This window comes from Castor canadensis, chromosome 9 (assembly GCF_047511655.1).
Source record: "Castor canadensis chromosome 9, mCasCan1.hap1v2, whole genome shotgun sequence".
NCBI classification, from domain to species: Eukaryota; Metazoa; Chordata; class Mammalia; order Rodentia; family Castoridae; genus Castor; species Castor canadensis.
This window is the reverse complement of record NC_133394.1, coordinates 87,705,982-87,722,251: the sequence shown is the minus strand read 5'-3', so window position 1 is coordinate 87,722,251 and position 16,270 is coordinate 87,705,982. Positions and strand designations below refer to the sequence as shown.

The following is a 16,270-nucleotide window of genomic DNA, read 5'->3' as shown; positions in this document are numbered from 1 at the left end:
CCCCACCCAGATCCTGTGCTCAGAGCTCTTTGTCTCACTTGTTAGCAAGCCCCCAAAGCCACCAGATAGGTTGTGAATGCTAACTAACACTGCCAACCACAGACTTGATCCTATTTCTGCAGTGGTCCCTAAGTACTCCAGGTACTAGGGCTTCCTCTAGCCAGGGAGGGTGGGGTCACCAGTTACCAGGCCCTTTACTTCCTGAGCTCCTGGTGCTGCTTTAATTTCTCAGCTCACCTGTGTCAAAGCCCCTCCTGCTCCATGACCACTGCTAAGGCTGTCTCCCTCCCAGCTCTGTGACTAAATGTTCTGGAAATTTCTGAGTTGTGATTGTTCCTTGATTTTCCAGGACCCCCAGCTGGCTAAGTCAAAAAGCCTGGTTAGTTGCAGGTAGCTTGTGGGAAGTTCTTGTTACTTGAGCTCTCTGCCAGCATAGGCCAGATGCCTTCTTCCTGAGATTGTCCTGGGCATTGGAACTGCTCTCACTGGGCAGGGTGGAGTCACTGACCCCTAAGCTGCTACATGAGCTCCTGCTGGAAGCCCTCAGTTCACCCCAGTCAAAACCTCTCCCTCTCCATGCCTGGCTCTGGTGGCAGTCTCTCACCTAGACTCTGGGCAGGGGTCCCAGAACTCCCTGAGTTGCAAGTTTTCAAGTCTACCAGGTGGCTCAGTCTTAAAGCTTGCCTGTCTGCAGGCTGTTTGTAGGCAGCTTCTCTAACCTGAGCAATTTGCCAGCAGAGGCTACATCCTTTGTGAAATTTTCCTTGTTCAATGGAGCTGCTCTCTCCAGGTAGGGACATTTTCTCTACCAAAGTTCCTACTAACTTCTCAGCTTGCCCTAGTCAAAGCTTCTACCTCTACAGGAGCTTCTTGTGGCTATCTCCCTCTCACACACTGTGGCCAGCTGTCTCAAGACACACTGAGCTGCAATTGTGCCATGTTTACAAGAATCACTGCACCCAAATATCTCATTTGTGAACAGAAGGTTCTCTCTTAAGATGGTGCCTTGCAATACCTCTCCAAGGTATGGGGAATGAAAGGTTGTGATATCTGATGTCAGCCTGTCACAATGGGGAAGGCACTGTCCTGTCAAATCCCCATGCTGGGGTTTAAGGTTGGCAGGAGGTGTGGGTTTTGTCCCACAGTAGATCTGTGGATACCATCTGGCTTACCTGATAGTGAATGGTTTGGCTTCCCCTCCCCCCTCAGGAAGCCAGGGCTGGAGTTGCAAACTTTTTCTTACTCTGTCACTTTTCTGTTTCACCATATTTTTCCGTTGTCTTGTCCCTCTTACCTTGTTCTTAATGCTGTTCTTCTCTTCTGCTCTTCTGAATATAGTCTCCTTTGTTACACAGACTCTTTTCATTCATGGAATCCAACAGAAAAAATTTCTACTCCTCCTCCATCTTACCCTACCTGAGAATTTTCTCATATCATCACAGGTTTTGGACTATGGCTTATGCTTAATAGAGTGGATTATGAATTCATAGATGGGAAATAACTATGAAGAACAATTCACAGGGAGAACTGAGCAGTAAGCAGAGAATGGGAATGGGAAAATGTGTCAGGCCAAATTTCAGAATTACTTACGACTAGTAGTTGCTTTGTGCCTCTCACTTTTCCCTTCTCCTATTGCAAATATCTGTTGTGGTTATCTTTTACTCATTTTACCATTCAGTATTGTGTGTGTTGGGGCAGATGATTTATTTACTCATTTCATGCACTTTCAAAACTAAAAGAATATATTTAAGGAATCACACCAAAGGAGCATCATTCACACCTGAATTGGATTTAAGTGGCAAGATCCTGGATCTGAGTCTAAACATGATAACATTTTTAGTGAGGTTCTTGAAAAGGAATGAATTCGTTTTGCATGTAGGAGTAATGGAAGTAATATTTGCCCGAAAAGTGGATTATTGCAGGTTAAAAACTTGCTTGCAAATTTTTTGAAACTCTTCTTTAAGAAGTCCTATCTACATTTCCTTCTCTCATCTGGGTGGGCTTATGTTTCCACCAATAGAATATGGGAAATACAGTGCTATGTGACTGCTAAGGCTAATTCATATAGGACAGTGCGCCTCTGCCTCACTGGCTAGATTATTCACTCTTTATGCCCCATGCTGCTGACTAGTTTCATGGTGCCAAATGTTGGCAAGGACATGTACAGGCAACTTGATCTACAGTCCTAGTCTTTGAGTAGTCCCAGCTCAGGCACCAAATATCTAAGTGAACAGTCTTCAGGTCATTTTAGCTGCCACTGAGTCACCTCCAGTCTTTATGCCTTTCCATCTGATGCCCCAGATATTGTAGTGGAGGGACAAATTGTCCTAGACATGTGTTGTCTAAATTCCTGACCCACAGAATCTAGGAGAATAAAAAATGGTTATTCTCAGTGACTAAGTTTTGGGGTAATTTATTATACAGTTATTCCAACTGAGACTAAGACAGACAACTAAATTGTGAATGAAATACATTTTGAGTCAAGTTTGTAGCTTTTGGGGCAGTCAACAGTCAGTGTGATTGTAATTACTTTAGAATCTTGAGTACATAGGAAAATATTTGAAGTGCTCCTTGCATGATGCCTGACAGTAAAGAACAAGGACTTATGATTATTTTTAAAAGAAATATATCTATATTTTTATTTCAAATGATTATCAGTGAACTATTTGTAATATTCTAGTCCAATGTTTCAAAACTTCAAACATATATTTCCAAATTACATCTAAAAAAATATGTGATTTATTCTTTGAAGTCATGAAAATCTGAGCAGAGCTGGACTTCAAATCCATGTCTTTTATTATTATTATTATAAACCTCTTGTTTTCAATGCTACGTTCTCTTCCCCATATATTTTAATATTTAGGGAAAGATTAAGAAACTACAACTATGAAAATTTGGCCTGACATGGAAAGTCTCAAGAGCAAAAATTAACCTATCACTTAGAAAAGGGAAATTATACATGATTTAAGGATTAGGAATATGATAGGATGTCTGTGTTTCATATGTGTGTGTGTCTTTAATTCACAAAAATTAAAATTTAAGTCACTTTAATAAAGCCCTTAGTTTTGGTAAGGATCAATCCTTCTATATACTAGAATTTGGTCAACCATTTTTACCTAATGATTGCAAAGAGAAACAAAGGACAAATACTGGATTTAATTAATTGGTACAATTCTGCATACAGATGCTATTGTACATAAGGTTCGGGACTGAATGGTTATTAAGGCCCCTTTAATTTTTAATAGATATAGTAACAGTAGCTCACATCTATGAAGCATTGATTATTTCACAGATACCAGGGAAAGGACTATCTATACATCTTATTTAGTCCCCAAAACAATCTTCTAAAGTAGGTATCACTTTGCTGTGCCTATTTTTCTACAAGTTAAAAAAATAAGTACTCAAAAAAGTAAATCATTTTCCCAAGGTCACTTAGCTAAGAAAGAATGGAGGTGAAATTCTATGATATTTCAATCTCTCATATCTTTATAAAATACTCTGAAGGAAATATAATAAAGTAACAGGTGGAAATTACTTATGATAATAGTCAATACTTATGATATGGCACCTGTCATATTTTAAGTTGGTTTTTATCTCTATATATGTAGGGCTTTTAAAATTACAACTATTGATCTCCTTTAAGAACACCATTGCTATTATAACTATAGAGTTCTAATATTCATCCAATACATAAATTTTCTACCTGTATATATTGGTAATTTAAAAATATATACATGGAAAAACATATAGTACATACAAATCAAATGCAAATAAAAATATTTTTAAAAGTTTAGAAATTTTTAAGCAGGTTATGTCCATTCTATTAAAAATGGTTTTTCTATGTACAATACATAATCATTAAAAATACTACTCCAAGAAACAAAAACTCTTTGGTTCAGCAAAAGGACTCTAAATGGCAAATGCAATTTGCTAGGGATGCACTTTCTTGGGTTGGGCCTCACCTGTCTTGTCTTCAGGAAGCATATAACTGACTCTCTATGAATGATACAAATATGTACGTGGAATGGGTGCAGGTGGCTTTGCACACAGATTATCATATTAAAAATATAACAGGAGCTTGAATAATGCAGGAATTCAGATGTTGTTTTCACTCTGCCAGATTAAAAAGATAGAGACAGCTCTGCTTCTCATCCATTTTGGGAGGAGAGAAAGCGAGTGATTGTGGTCAACACATAAACATTTACTACCAGTTCTTAGGTACTGGTGTCCAACTATTGAAAGTATCCTCTTCATTATTTGAAAGATTTCCAGGAGGAGATAGGAAGAGGCATGATGCTGGGTGTTCTTTTTATTGCTAAGATTCTATGCATGACTCAAATGTCTTTTAAAGAGTAGTAATTACAGTGCATCAACATTTGCCAATGGGCTTCACCTTAAAAATCAATGGTCGTCATTCTATACTTTTTTGGTTTGTTATTTGCAACAATAACAGAACTGGCCAAATGATCTGAGACTTTCAAAGAGTTAGCAACTTTACCTATTAGAATTTATTCTTCCTTGATGGAGTGGGGTGAATCTAAATCAAGGTACACTATAAACATATAAGGAAATGTCACAGTGCAGAACTAATATATGCTAATAAAATGTTTTAAAAGAATGTATTCTCCTTTGTCTTTAATGGGAAGGAAAAGCCTCCATTATTTTGTTCCAGCATATCTTCTACTTTGGTTGTGAAAAAATTTTACTACATAAGGCAAAAATCTTTCCAAAGGCCTATCATTTATTTAACTACTTTTAATAAAGGTTTTGAAATTTTTCAGAGGTATCACAGTTGGTGATAGGAGAAAGAAAAAATTATTTTTTTCTTATATTTTCCAATAGGTTATAATTACCTGGTTGGCTTAATTGATTCACTTACTTTAGGAAGAGGTCTCACTCTTTAATATTTAATTTTCTCTTTCCTCAGACATTTTATCATATTTTTAGGTCAAAAGGAGATGAAATTCTAGTCTGCAAACCACCACTTTAAGGTGTCGTAATAGAGTTGTTGGGTGCTTAGGAAATCTTCCAAAATTTACTCACATTCTTCCTTCTATCTGCATGACTTAGTTGCTTAAGTGAATGATCCTTGTTAAACCTTATTAGCAGTCAAAGAAAAGAGTGTGATTGGGAAAGAGCAATATATTTCAAAGAAAACTATGCCACTTCAACCAAAATGGTTCTAATTGCAGAAAGGGAAGAGGAGAACCTTTAACATTTGGGACAAGCACAGAAATGGGGTACATGAATAATTCACAATATCTAAATGAGACATCATCATTCAGAATCCATCCACACCACTCTCCTTCACCTCCTCTGCAGGGATTTCTTTTCCCTAATGGTCTTCTAAAAGATCTTAACAATACTTTGAAGAGAGAAATAATCAGTGTTGGATTATTGTTCTTTATCATCCTCTTCTGCAGTATGTAGGTAATAGCCATCTTTTCTTCTGTCAGAAGTCTTTATCCCAGCCTGATAGCTCATCTGGAGGCACTCCCTTTTCAGGAGGATACTTGTCAAAGTAGCTGTGATCTATGGGTCCACTGAGCTAATATAGAGAGGATTAAAACAAAGGTGAGGATAACGCATGCCATTACGAGTAGGTAATGCTTTTTCTATTTGAACAGTAAACTTTATACTGCAAATGTACAAGTAAATTACATATAAGGATAGAATGGCCAATTATCATTATTGAGTCACAGTGTCATTAGAACCAGGTAATTTGGTCATTAGGAACTACATGGCATGAGGAATTATTTTCTAAAGAAAATGTGACAGAAATAATATCTATTTTTATCAGATTGAAAATGTTTTTAAAACAAATATTAAAAAATCAAACGATCTACCCCTTCCTACATTTTATAAATGTTTCTCACTGATACTGAATTTTATATGGCAAATTCATCCCTATAAATTTTCCAGAATGTCAAGTGAAGGGGACAATTCAAAATATTAGTGACTCTGTTGAAAGAATGGGATGACTTTGGTATTAAATTATTTTGCAAATCATATTTCTAATTCCCTACTTTCCAACAAAATTACATAGTAGCTAATTACATAACCAGGTGAAAATCATTAAAGATACTATGTGTGAGAGATCACAATGTGTTGGGGTTTGGGGAAAAACTGTTCAGGAATTCACGTGACTTGGTCACAGCATGTAACCAGTGGTTATCTTATTGGACAACACAGCTGTAGAGAAAGTAGAAGATCCACTAACATGGGGGGGCGGGGATGACGTGGGAATAATCAAAGCCAACACTCTATCAACTTTTGCTAGTGTTGAAGGAACTGTGGAGATCTATGTGTCCAAATACACACTTTTAGATTGACATCTGAATTTTTCATAAGACTTTAAATAGTTGTGAAGAATGCAATTTCTAGGATGATGTAAACATTGACATTATAAAATATAACATTACTGTCATTTCATTCTTTTAAATATACCTACTTTGATCTAAATACCATGGAGGTTTGACATCTCTCAGCCATTTAAAAAACAGAAATATCATATCACTTCCTTTCTCTTCTATTCCCATTCTGTTTGGCCTATAAAATTCATCTTAATGTTAAACCATTTTGTGCTTGACAATCTTATTGGATCATTCTTTAAGTGCCTTATATTTTAGTTTAATTTTTTTTCAATTTCTGTGATAACACAAATGTTTCTTCTAAATTGTAATAATTACATTTTTAATAGCATACAGTGTCAGATAACATAAATATGTTCCATCTTTTTTAAATGTAATTATTAAATAAGATAATTATCAGTTTGGCCAACACTGACTACCTTGGAACTTAGGTGGCATTGACACTTAATTATCTCCTGAGAGGTGACCTCATACCTATCAAATAAGTAACATTATTTAGTGCCTATATTCACAATTACTAGAAAATTTTCACTTAATTAAAAAAAAACCTTCTTCTCTAAAGAAACCACATAAAATCTCTTTGCACACAGACATACACACACAGGTACAAATACACACATACATATACACTCTCCCTCTTTCTCTCAAAATCTGTTTGCAGCCAGGCACTGGTGGCTCATGCCTCATACCTGTAATCTTAGCTACTTGGGAGGATGAGATCAGAGGATTGTTGGTTCAAGGCCAATCCTGGCAAATAGTTTGTGAGACCCCCCATGATAACCAGAGCAAAATGTACTGGAGGTGTGGCTTGAGTATAGAGCACCTGCTTTGCAAGTGCAAAGTCCAGTCCATAAATAAATAAATAAATAATCTGTTTGGAAATAAAATTCCTAGAAAAATAAAAACAATATAGTAAATAGCATACCTCTCTTCGTAAAGGGGATGGAAGGTTCCGTGCTTTTAGCCCCTCCCAATTAAAACCATTTAACCACCTGAGAAATAAAATTAAAAAGGAATATTACTTGCCTAATTCAGAATCATGTCAAGGTATCTGACAATCCATTGCCTACTCCCTGCCTCCAACTCTGCAGCTGCAAGTTGCCAGCAGTGAACAGGTGACCACAGTGACTGTCTGATTTAATGCTAAGTCCATGCCCTCTTGCCTCAAGTGAGCACTAATGATGCGTAGCAATCATTCTGGTTTTCCCTATCACTCCCTTAAGTTTACAATTCATATTTCGTCCTCTGTCTCCATACTTGCAGAACCTCCTTCCTAGCCCCGTAGTGTCTTTGCTCATTTCACTGAGAAAACTAAAGCAAAAAAAAAAAGAAAAAATTTACAATCTCCCACCAGTGTATCTGCATATTAGCCAATCTCTGTTGCCTTCTCTCTTGTACCATGAAATAACTGCCTTTGCTTCTAGCTAAGGTCAGTTCCTCTTCTGTATACTTGGTTCTATCACCTTTTTCTATTCAAACCCACAGTCCTGCAATTCTTCTCTTTCCTGAATCATCAGTTTTCCCTGCTAGATCATTACCATCAATATAGAAACACTTCATTTGCTGGGCACCAGTGGCTCACGCCTGTAATCCTAGATACTCAGGAGGCAGAGATCAGGAGGATAGTGGTTCAAAGCTACCCCGGGCAAATAGTTCGAGAAGACCCTATCTCAAAAAAAAAAAAAAAAAAAGGGCTGACAGAGTGGCTTAAGGTGTATGCCCTGATTTCAAGCCCCAGTACCACAAAAAAAAAAAAACCACTTCATTTCTTATCACAATAAACACCACCATTTGACCTGAGATCCCATCCAATTTTCAATCCATTTCTCTCCTTGAAAAGAGTTATTTAATCCTTGAAAAATCTTGAAAGAGTTACTTAATCACTCCATGCATTTTCTCCTGGCCACACTACAGCCAGGTTTTGTTTTCTCCATTCCTTTAATCACCTCAATTCTCAGTTTTCATCTTACTCTGAGTAGCACCATTCTCAGTTCCTGAAATGAAGTGAAGCCAAGTGAACAAAGATAGATAGATAGAAGATTCTATCTTCTGAGTGCTCTCTGTGGTCTTCCACTGTCAGTCCCTGGACCTACCTTCAAATATCTCTGTACTTAAAATCTGACCAATCCTCAAAATTTTCACTCTACCAGAATGGGAGAAGCTCTGTTTTTGTCCCTGGGAAACAACCCAGCAGCAAGAGTTGATCCTTTAGCATAGATCAGGTCATAGCATGCCTTTGTTCAAAATTTCCCAGTGTTTTCCCTCTCACAGGGCAAAAGGCAGTTTTTACCACATCTTTCCTGTAGCCTCCAAGGCCTTCCAAAATGACCTGCTCCACCACCATCTTTCCAGTATGTTACATTGCCCTACTTTTCTCTTTGTCTCTCCCTTGCTTATCTCTTGACAAGCTAGGGACTCTCCCATTGTAAGGCCTCTGCACTCATGTTGTATTGTTCTTTCTCCAGAGTTCCACATGCTCCATTCCCTTAATATTTCCAGGTCTTTTCCCAAAGGTCATCTTCTTAGTGGGGGCCTTTTTTGGCCCTCTAGTGTAATACTGCAACCTCTCTCACCTGTTCCCCTCACTTACTTCTTACCTTCCTTCTCTGCTTTGTTTTTCTTCTTTAATACTTACTGCTACCTGATGAACTATTTGACTTACCTTGTTTTATCTCTTCCAGTAGAATATAAGCTCTGTGAGGACTGAGAGTTCTACCAGTTTCTTTTCTTTTTGTGCCCCTAACACTTGGAACAGTGCTTAACACAGAATAGGGGCTCAATAAGTATTTGTTGAATGACTGAACAAATCTGCAAAAGAATACCCTTGCCCAGGAGCTGCCACTGTTGTGTCTTATAACATCAGATTATCATGGTGGTGATGCTCCTGGTGATATGGATATAGGAAGTTCTAAGACAAGAAAGAATTTTATAGAGATCTGTGAAAATATGGAACTAATATGACAAGATGAAGCTCTTTCATTTATTACTTCCTTACCATTAATCTAAAGGGCTGCTCTGATCTTTAGCATTTAGATCAGTCTTAGTGAACTAGAATGTAACATCAGAAATCTGGAGGACTCACTTTTCTTGAGCACAATCTGCTTTATCTTTCAGGATCTTATAAATAACATGGAATAATGCTATCCTATTTCTACCAGTCTTGTTTTCTGTTGAGACACTGAGGTCAGCTGAGCCAGCCAACAAATATTTACTGAAAGATAAATTGGTTAACTGACATCAAAAAAAGGCAAAAACCTTAAAGATTTTTTAAATTTTGGTAGGAGATGACAGATGAAAACAATCAAGTAAATAATACAAATACTTAAACTAATTTTAGATCCTAAAAAGTATTAGGAAGACAAGAGAGAATCAAGTGGAGATGATGGCTGGAACAGGAATAAGCTTTTAGCTGGGGTGGTATTTAAAGGAGTGATATTTGAATTAAGGCAAACAAAGAGAAGGATGAAGCCATATGCAGATCTATGGGGGGGACAAAAGAAATTGGCAGGAATGAGCTAAAATGTGATAAGAGGAAAAAAGAAAAACCCAAAACAGGAGCAAAATGATATCTAAGAAAGAGCCAGAGCTCAGATCAGGATAGGTTGTTTTGGGGCACAGATTGGAAGAAGACTTTTTTTGGTGTGATGGTAAGGCATTGCAAAGTTCTAAGGAAATGACTCAATCCATCTTTCAAAAGATAATTCTGGCTCTCTTAGGGAACAACTTCAGGGGCAGGTGGGCAGTGTCGGGGGGAGAGGGTGAGACTGAGGTAGGAGTCCTTAATGAGGCTGTCACATTCTTCTGTCAGCCATACCAAAGTTATGCTATTCCACCATTTTTAGCCTTTCCTACCCCAGAGAGGATTTTGGTTCAGTCTTTGACTAGATTTCCTCATCACAGTCTAAGTTTAGCAATATGAAAAGGAACTAAATACAGAGAGGGCAGGTTCTAGTACATTCCATTTCAGATGCCATTTTGGTAGAAGCTTCTGGAACTCTAGTCAAAGAGTCAGGCAACAACCCCAGCCATTTTATGACCCAATTCTGCCCTTGCTGGGAAACCACAGAGGTTTTTGCCTTGATCTACCCATTATCTTTTGACACAGACTTATGCTTTTTTTCAGGGATTTTTAGGTACACAGTTTTGTGGACTTTACTTTTGCCATCAAGTATGGCAACAATTCCTTTAAACATATTTTACAATGCTTTCTACCCAGAATGTACTCCACAGATATTAAAAGTCATTACTGCTATTCTACTGAATCAGAGAGCTTGTGAATTTCTTATAGACTGTTTGCTACAATTTGCCATTCACTTCATACCTGGCCTTTTGACCCGAACCACATTTTAAGTAATTCAAGTGCCACATGTACTGTGTGTAAAAAATGTTCAGCAAAGAAATATTAGGACCAAGAGTACATAAATTGCTTCTCTGTTTTTTAGAAGATTTGTAGAAGCTATTCTTAAAAGTAAAGGTAATGTGAAAATAATCGAAACAAATTATTCCTAGTCCTATCAGGAAAGTTTAATTGTACCCAAGTCCATTAGACTTCTTTTAAAATAGGTGTTGGGAGACATTATTGGTGCCTAGTTTACACGTCAGCTCATAGGGGGAGAAGAGCTGTCTGATTATTTTTTAGGAAAGTTAATTTAACACAGAATGGACAAATCTACATAAAAGTATACCATATTTAACACTAGTGTTCTTAAATACAAAGCTAAAGTGAATTGTTCTTTATGAAAAAAATGAAGTTTTGTTTTAGAGACGTGTGGGAAAATATCATTATACTTTAAGAATAATTTTTCTTTTAAATTCTAGGTGGCAAAGCTATAAACTTTGGAGACATGTGGAAGACTTAAAAACATGTTTACTTGAATTGATGAGCAGAGATCTATTTTTTGGAGGTCCCTTCCCCAGCTTTATAGCTTAAAAAGAACGATGAAAATAGAAAAATAGAATAATATCCTGTGTTTGAGTGCAGAAAGCACTGTGTAAATGTGCATATATTACTAGTCAGCTCTATCCTGTGTGGGGTGCATTTTACTCTACAGCCACACACAGCAAAGGCAATTCTGCCCATCGAGAATAGGCAGATTAATCCCTACAGGGAAGGAAATTCAAAGTTCTTTATTATATTGCTTAGGTGAAAATTCTTTAGCATCAATTTGCATGTGCATGCAATCACAATTTGGCAGGTATATTTAAATGAGCTTCAGGTAAATAAGAAGAAAAAGATAAAGCTGGAAACCCTTAACAACTATTTCTCTTCTGCTTCCCAGCTACCCCAGAGCAAAACATAAAAACTGGTTAACAAGAGGAAGGAGGACAACATTTTGCAAGAATTACTTTAATTGATGAGAAGCTTGTTTCCTCAATATGAGTGATGTGTTTCTGTGTCATTTTATAATGAGAAAAGGAACTGTGGTAACAGCATGAGGTTCAAGAAGAAGATAAATTGGAATCTAAGACAAATAATGAGCTTTACAATTGAAGGCAATCCAAAGGATGATAAAGAAGATTAAAAAACTGCAAGCATTTTGATGTCTATAAAGTTCACAGATGTGTCTGTCTTATCTCTCCTTGTCTCCTCTTGTGTCTCCCTCCCTCCTTTTCTTCCTAATTCACTCTGAAGGCAGAGCTCCACATGCATTTACAATGTTGAATGCATGGCTTTATTTCAAGGAAATTCATGAATACATAGAGCAGGGTTGGCAGCTTGGGACTTATTATTTATTTACTTAAAAGCTATGCTGCTACTGTTACGGGGAATGAATCGTGTTTCTATTGGGCACACACATCTCTCCCTTTATTTTCACACTGTGTTGATGTGCCCCTAATTCTTCAGTGAAAATATCCACAGAGGACTGGGGGTGCAGCTCAGTTATAGAGGCAATGCTTAGCACCTTGAGGCTCTGGGTTCCATCCAGATACACAGACAGGAAGGAAGGAAGGAGGGAGGAAGGAAGGAAGGAAGGAAGGAAGGAAGGAAGGAAGGAAGGAAGGAAGGAGGGAAGGAAAGAAGGAAAGAAGGAAGGAAGGAAGGAAACATTCACAGAAGAATAAAATATTGTGAAGCTTTCATTTCTGAAAGTGAACATATGGGTGTATTCAAAGGTTTTTAATAATTAAATTCTCAAATTTATTTTAGGTATTCTTAAGCAAAATGAAAACATTTTTTCTTTTTTTTAAAGTTTATTTTTTTTTGGTGGCACTGGATTTGAATTCAGGACCTTATACTTGCTAGGCTGGCACTCTACCACTTGAGCCACTCTGCCAGCCAAAATGAAAACATCTTGAACATTGCAGGATTTAATCCAGACACTGACTTTAAAACAAAAACCTTGAAGTCTTGAAGTGCCACATTTGCATATTTAATCAAATCAGAGAGGCTGTCTTAAGGAAGTTACCAAGGTTTCTGAAGGCCATTTTTAGAAATTTATAGAACTGTAATGGGGTACGTTAGATTACTGCATAGGAATACCTCATTGTTGGAGGCTCTGTGTAAGTCAATGTAATTTACCGAAAAAAAGATAAAACACAAAGTATTTAGAGATTTCAAAGGAAAATTATATTTTAAATAAATCTCCCTCTCTCTCTCTCTCTCTCTCTCTCTCAATATATATAGTTTAAACTGTAATAGAAGATAAATGACGTATGATGGAGTCACATACTGATAAACTCATTGTAAATTGAAAATACTCTCAACTCACTGAATATCATAGCTTAATGGTATAGTCCACCCTAGAAGGTTAGTTGTTTGCCCTCCTGAGAGTGTGACTGATTGGGGGCTGACAATATCTTACCACTCATCACCAGTCCAGAAAAGACCAACTCAAAATTGACATGTGATTTCTGCTAAATGTATATTGCTTCTCCAACATTATAGTCACAGTTCTCGTAAGTCAGTGTACTTAACAACTGATTTAGCTGCCTCATTTTCTTTTTTTTTTTTTTCATTTTTCTTTTATTATTCATATGTGCATACAAGGCTTGGTTCATTTCTCCCCCCTGCCCCCACCCCCTCCCTTACCACCCACTCCACCCCCTCCCGCTCCCCCCCCTCAATACCCAGCAGAAACTATTTTGCCCTTATCTCTAATTTTGTTGTAGAGAGAGTATAAGCAATAATAGGAAGGAACAAGGGGTTTTGCTGGTTGAGATAAGGATTAGCTGCATTTTCATCAATATTGGCAGCATTGATTATATCCAATTTTTCTTACAAATTCAATGATGAAATTAGAATTTAATTCATTACACAATCCAAATTGATAATTTTAAATTCTAATAATGATAGCAGGGACAGAAAGCTAAGAGTCTATCATTTGAAGCTATGATTTTGTAGCTTGTTTTATAACTTTAACCATTCTTGATATGAAATTCTAGGTTTATTGAAATCACTTTGAGACTTATTTGTGGTAATTAAATCTGGTAAAACACAAGAACACTCAAAGCACCAAACAGGTAAATTTAAGGTCTATAAAGAGAACTTTCTGGTCTACTGAGAGAAGCTATTAAGATTACAATATTGTTCTATAAATTTTTATATTTTTTCTGGGCAAACAACTATGTACCTGTGTTTCTTAATGTCATTGATTCCGTTCTTCAGATTTCCCAGCCTTTCTGTTGGATTTTGCCTGAAATGAGCATTTTCAAAAGGCATTTGATACTAATTATACTTCAGTGCTTTTAAATTCAAATATAACATTTATTTGTTAAACTAATTCAACAACATTTATCCAGTTCCTACTATGGGTCAGATATCTGAATCGAGGAATGGAAAAGACATGGGCCCTCCCTGGAAGAGCCACAGCTGGGTTAGTTAGGAATACACACACATATGTATCAGCTCTTTAAGTTAGCAAAGAATGAATGTTCCATAAGTACTATATTGCCAGCTCTGCTAAGAAAACCAAGAAAGCTTTCGAGCATCGACACCAAGGTGAACTCTTAGAAGCATGCAGGAATTTATTCCTACTGGCAAACCACAGCTTAAATTTACATTCTAAGTTTACTAACTTTTAATACGTTAAAAATTGTTCATATATGAAAAATAAAGCACTAGCAAAATGGAGTATAACAATAAAAATCTGGAACTCTCTAATTTTCTCATAAATGACTTTCAGTAGTAAGTAGAAATTTGGAATCATTTAAAATGAATCCATGAAATACTTTTTTAAAAAATGAAGGTTGAAAGAGGACATACAGTAACATTTCTCCTTCTCTTACAGTTTTCTCTCAAAATAATGAGATTATAAAAGACTGATTTATTTTAACCTAAGATTTCTTGTTCCTTTTGTCTTATAACAGTTAAAGATAATTCTCAAAGAGAAATTGAGACCTCTTTAAACTACAAGAAGGTATGTGATCGATAGTAAATTCAAACTCCTAACATACTGCAAAACAGAAAATAGCTTTCTTTAAATATAACTTAGCAATACAGAAAATACAAAAAAGTAAATGGGTACTTAATTTAAAAACTATACAGGCAGAACCTGAAAGCCTTCACACTTTCTCCAAAAGGACAGGCTTCTAGTGGTCATTCTCACCTGCACAGCCTCCGAATCAGATCCTCAGGTCGCCTTGTTATCTTTCTGGGAAAATCCATTTTTTCAATTCCTTTGAGAATCAAATTGTAGGTCATCATTTGGTCAATCCCAGAAAAGGGTGGGCTAGAGAAAAATAAGAAATAGGGCACACTGAGACCAGAGTCTGAGCCACTCCTTTCTTTCTTCCTTTTTCCTACCTTCCTCTATTCCTTCCTTCCTTCTCTCTTTTCTCTCTCCTCCCTCCCCCGCCTCCGACTCTCATTAGTTGTTTTATAACAAATTGAAATATACTAGAAAATAATTTCATTAATCTAACATCACATAATGACACACTCAGGGGTAATTTGATAATCACTGAAAAGAAAACTAAAGGAAGTGATAGGGCAGAGAGTGACAGAGAGAAAGTGTGATTTTTTTTTAGACATAGTAAATAGGAAAATTCTCTCTCCTGAGCTCCCAGTGGAGTGATGGTAGGAGTAAAGAGAGGGAGTGGATGAGCCACTCTGTTATCTGTGGGCAGAGTGTCCTGAGACAGGAAGTACAAAAGCATGCGTCAGGAGTGGGCACGAGTGATAAGGAGTTGTGAGGTGGGCAGTGTGGCTGGTAGAGTGAGTAAGTGTAAGTGTAGGGGATGACAGCAATATCCTGTAGATCTAGTGAGCTACAGTGAGGATCTGGGAATGTATGCTAACTCAGTGATCTAATTTATAGCAGCCCGAGTCAGTTTGTTTTTAGTGAACTGGGAATAAACTGATGTGGGGGTAGGCAAAAGGCCTGACCGCCTGGCTGAGGACAGTAGTGTTGAAGGTGGTGATACATGACTAGACACTGGACCTATTTAGACTATGAAATGGATAGATTACTTGTATCCCACTTCCAAGTTCATATATTAAAACCCTAAACCCAATGCAATGGTATTTCGAGGTGAAGGATGTGGAAAGTAATTAGATCATGACCTCCTCTATTACATGCATCTATTGTGAGGTCCCTATGCTGCTACACATCCAAAGCCACAGGACCAGTTTCTTTCTATAAGCTGTTTATTGCAGACATTTTGTCATAGCTGTGGAAAGCTGACTATCATAGCGAGGGGGCAGAGCAGATCAAGGGGAACGGACTAAAGAGCACTGCCATGGAGATGCTAAGCAGGTGGCTGGATTTATAAGTCTAGGATTCATGGAAGAAGTTAAGGATGGAAGAATGACCTCGGCATTTATGATCATGGGACTTGCTGATATCACTCAGGGAGTGGTAGACTGAAAAGCAGCCAAGGGCTGAAGTGGTCCAGTGTTGAGTTATAGGAAGAAGAACCTACTAATGGAAACAGAGAACCCAGATTGGGACAGGTAGGAA

The 16,270-nt window shown here is 37.2% G+C and overlaps 1 protein-coding gene across 2 annotated transcripts in view; it reads right to left on the bottom strand.

Moving 5' to 3' along the window:
- Positions 1 to 2,609: 2,609 nt before the first annotated feature.
- The window catches only part of Prkg2 (protein kinase cGMP-dependent 2), a 97,286-nt gene continuing 83,625 nt past the window's right edge, over positions 2,610 to 16,270 (bottom strand). For both annotated transcript variants that reach the window (XM_020187948.2, XM_020187949.2), the window contains exons 16-19: positions 14,918 to 15,040; positions 13,943 to 14,005; positions 7,297 to 7,363; positions 2,610 to 5,548 (exon numbers count right to left, since the gene is read on the bottom strand). In XM_020187948.2, the coding sequence (XP_020043537.1) occupies positions 5,453 to 5,548; positions 7,297 to 7,363; positions 13,943 to 14,005; positions 14,918 to 15,040 (349 nt within the window). In that variant the 3' untranslated portion in view covers positions 2,610 to 5,452. The remainder of the gene's footprint in view (positions 5,549 to 7,296; positions 7,364 to 13,942; positions 14,006 to 14,917; positions 15,041 to 16,270) is intronic.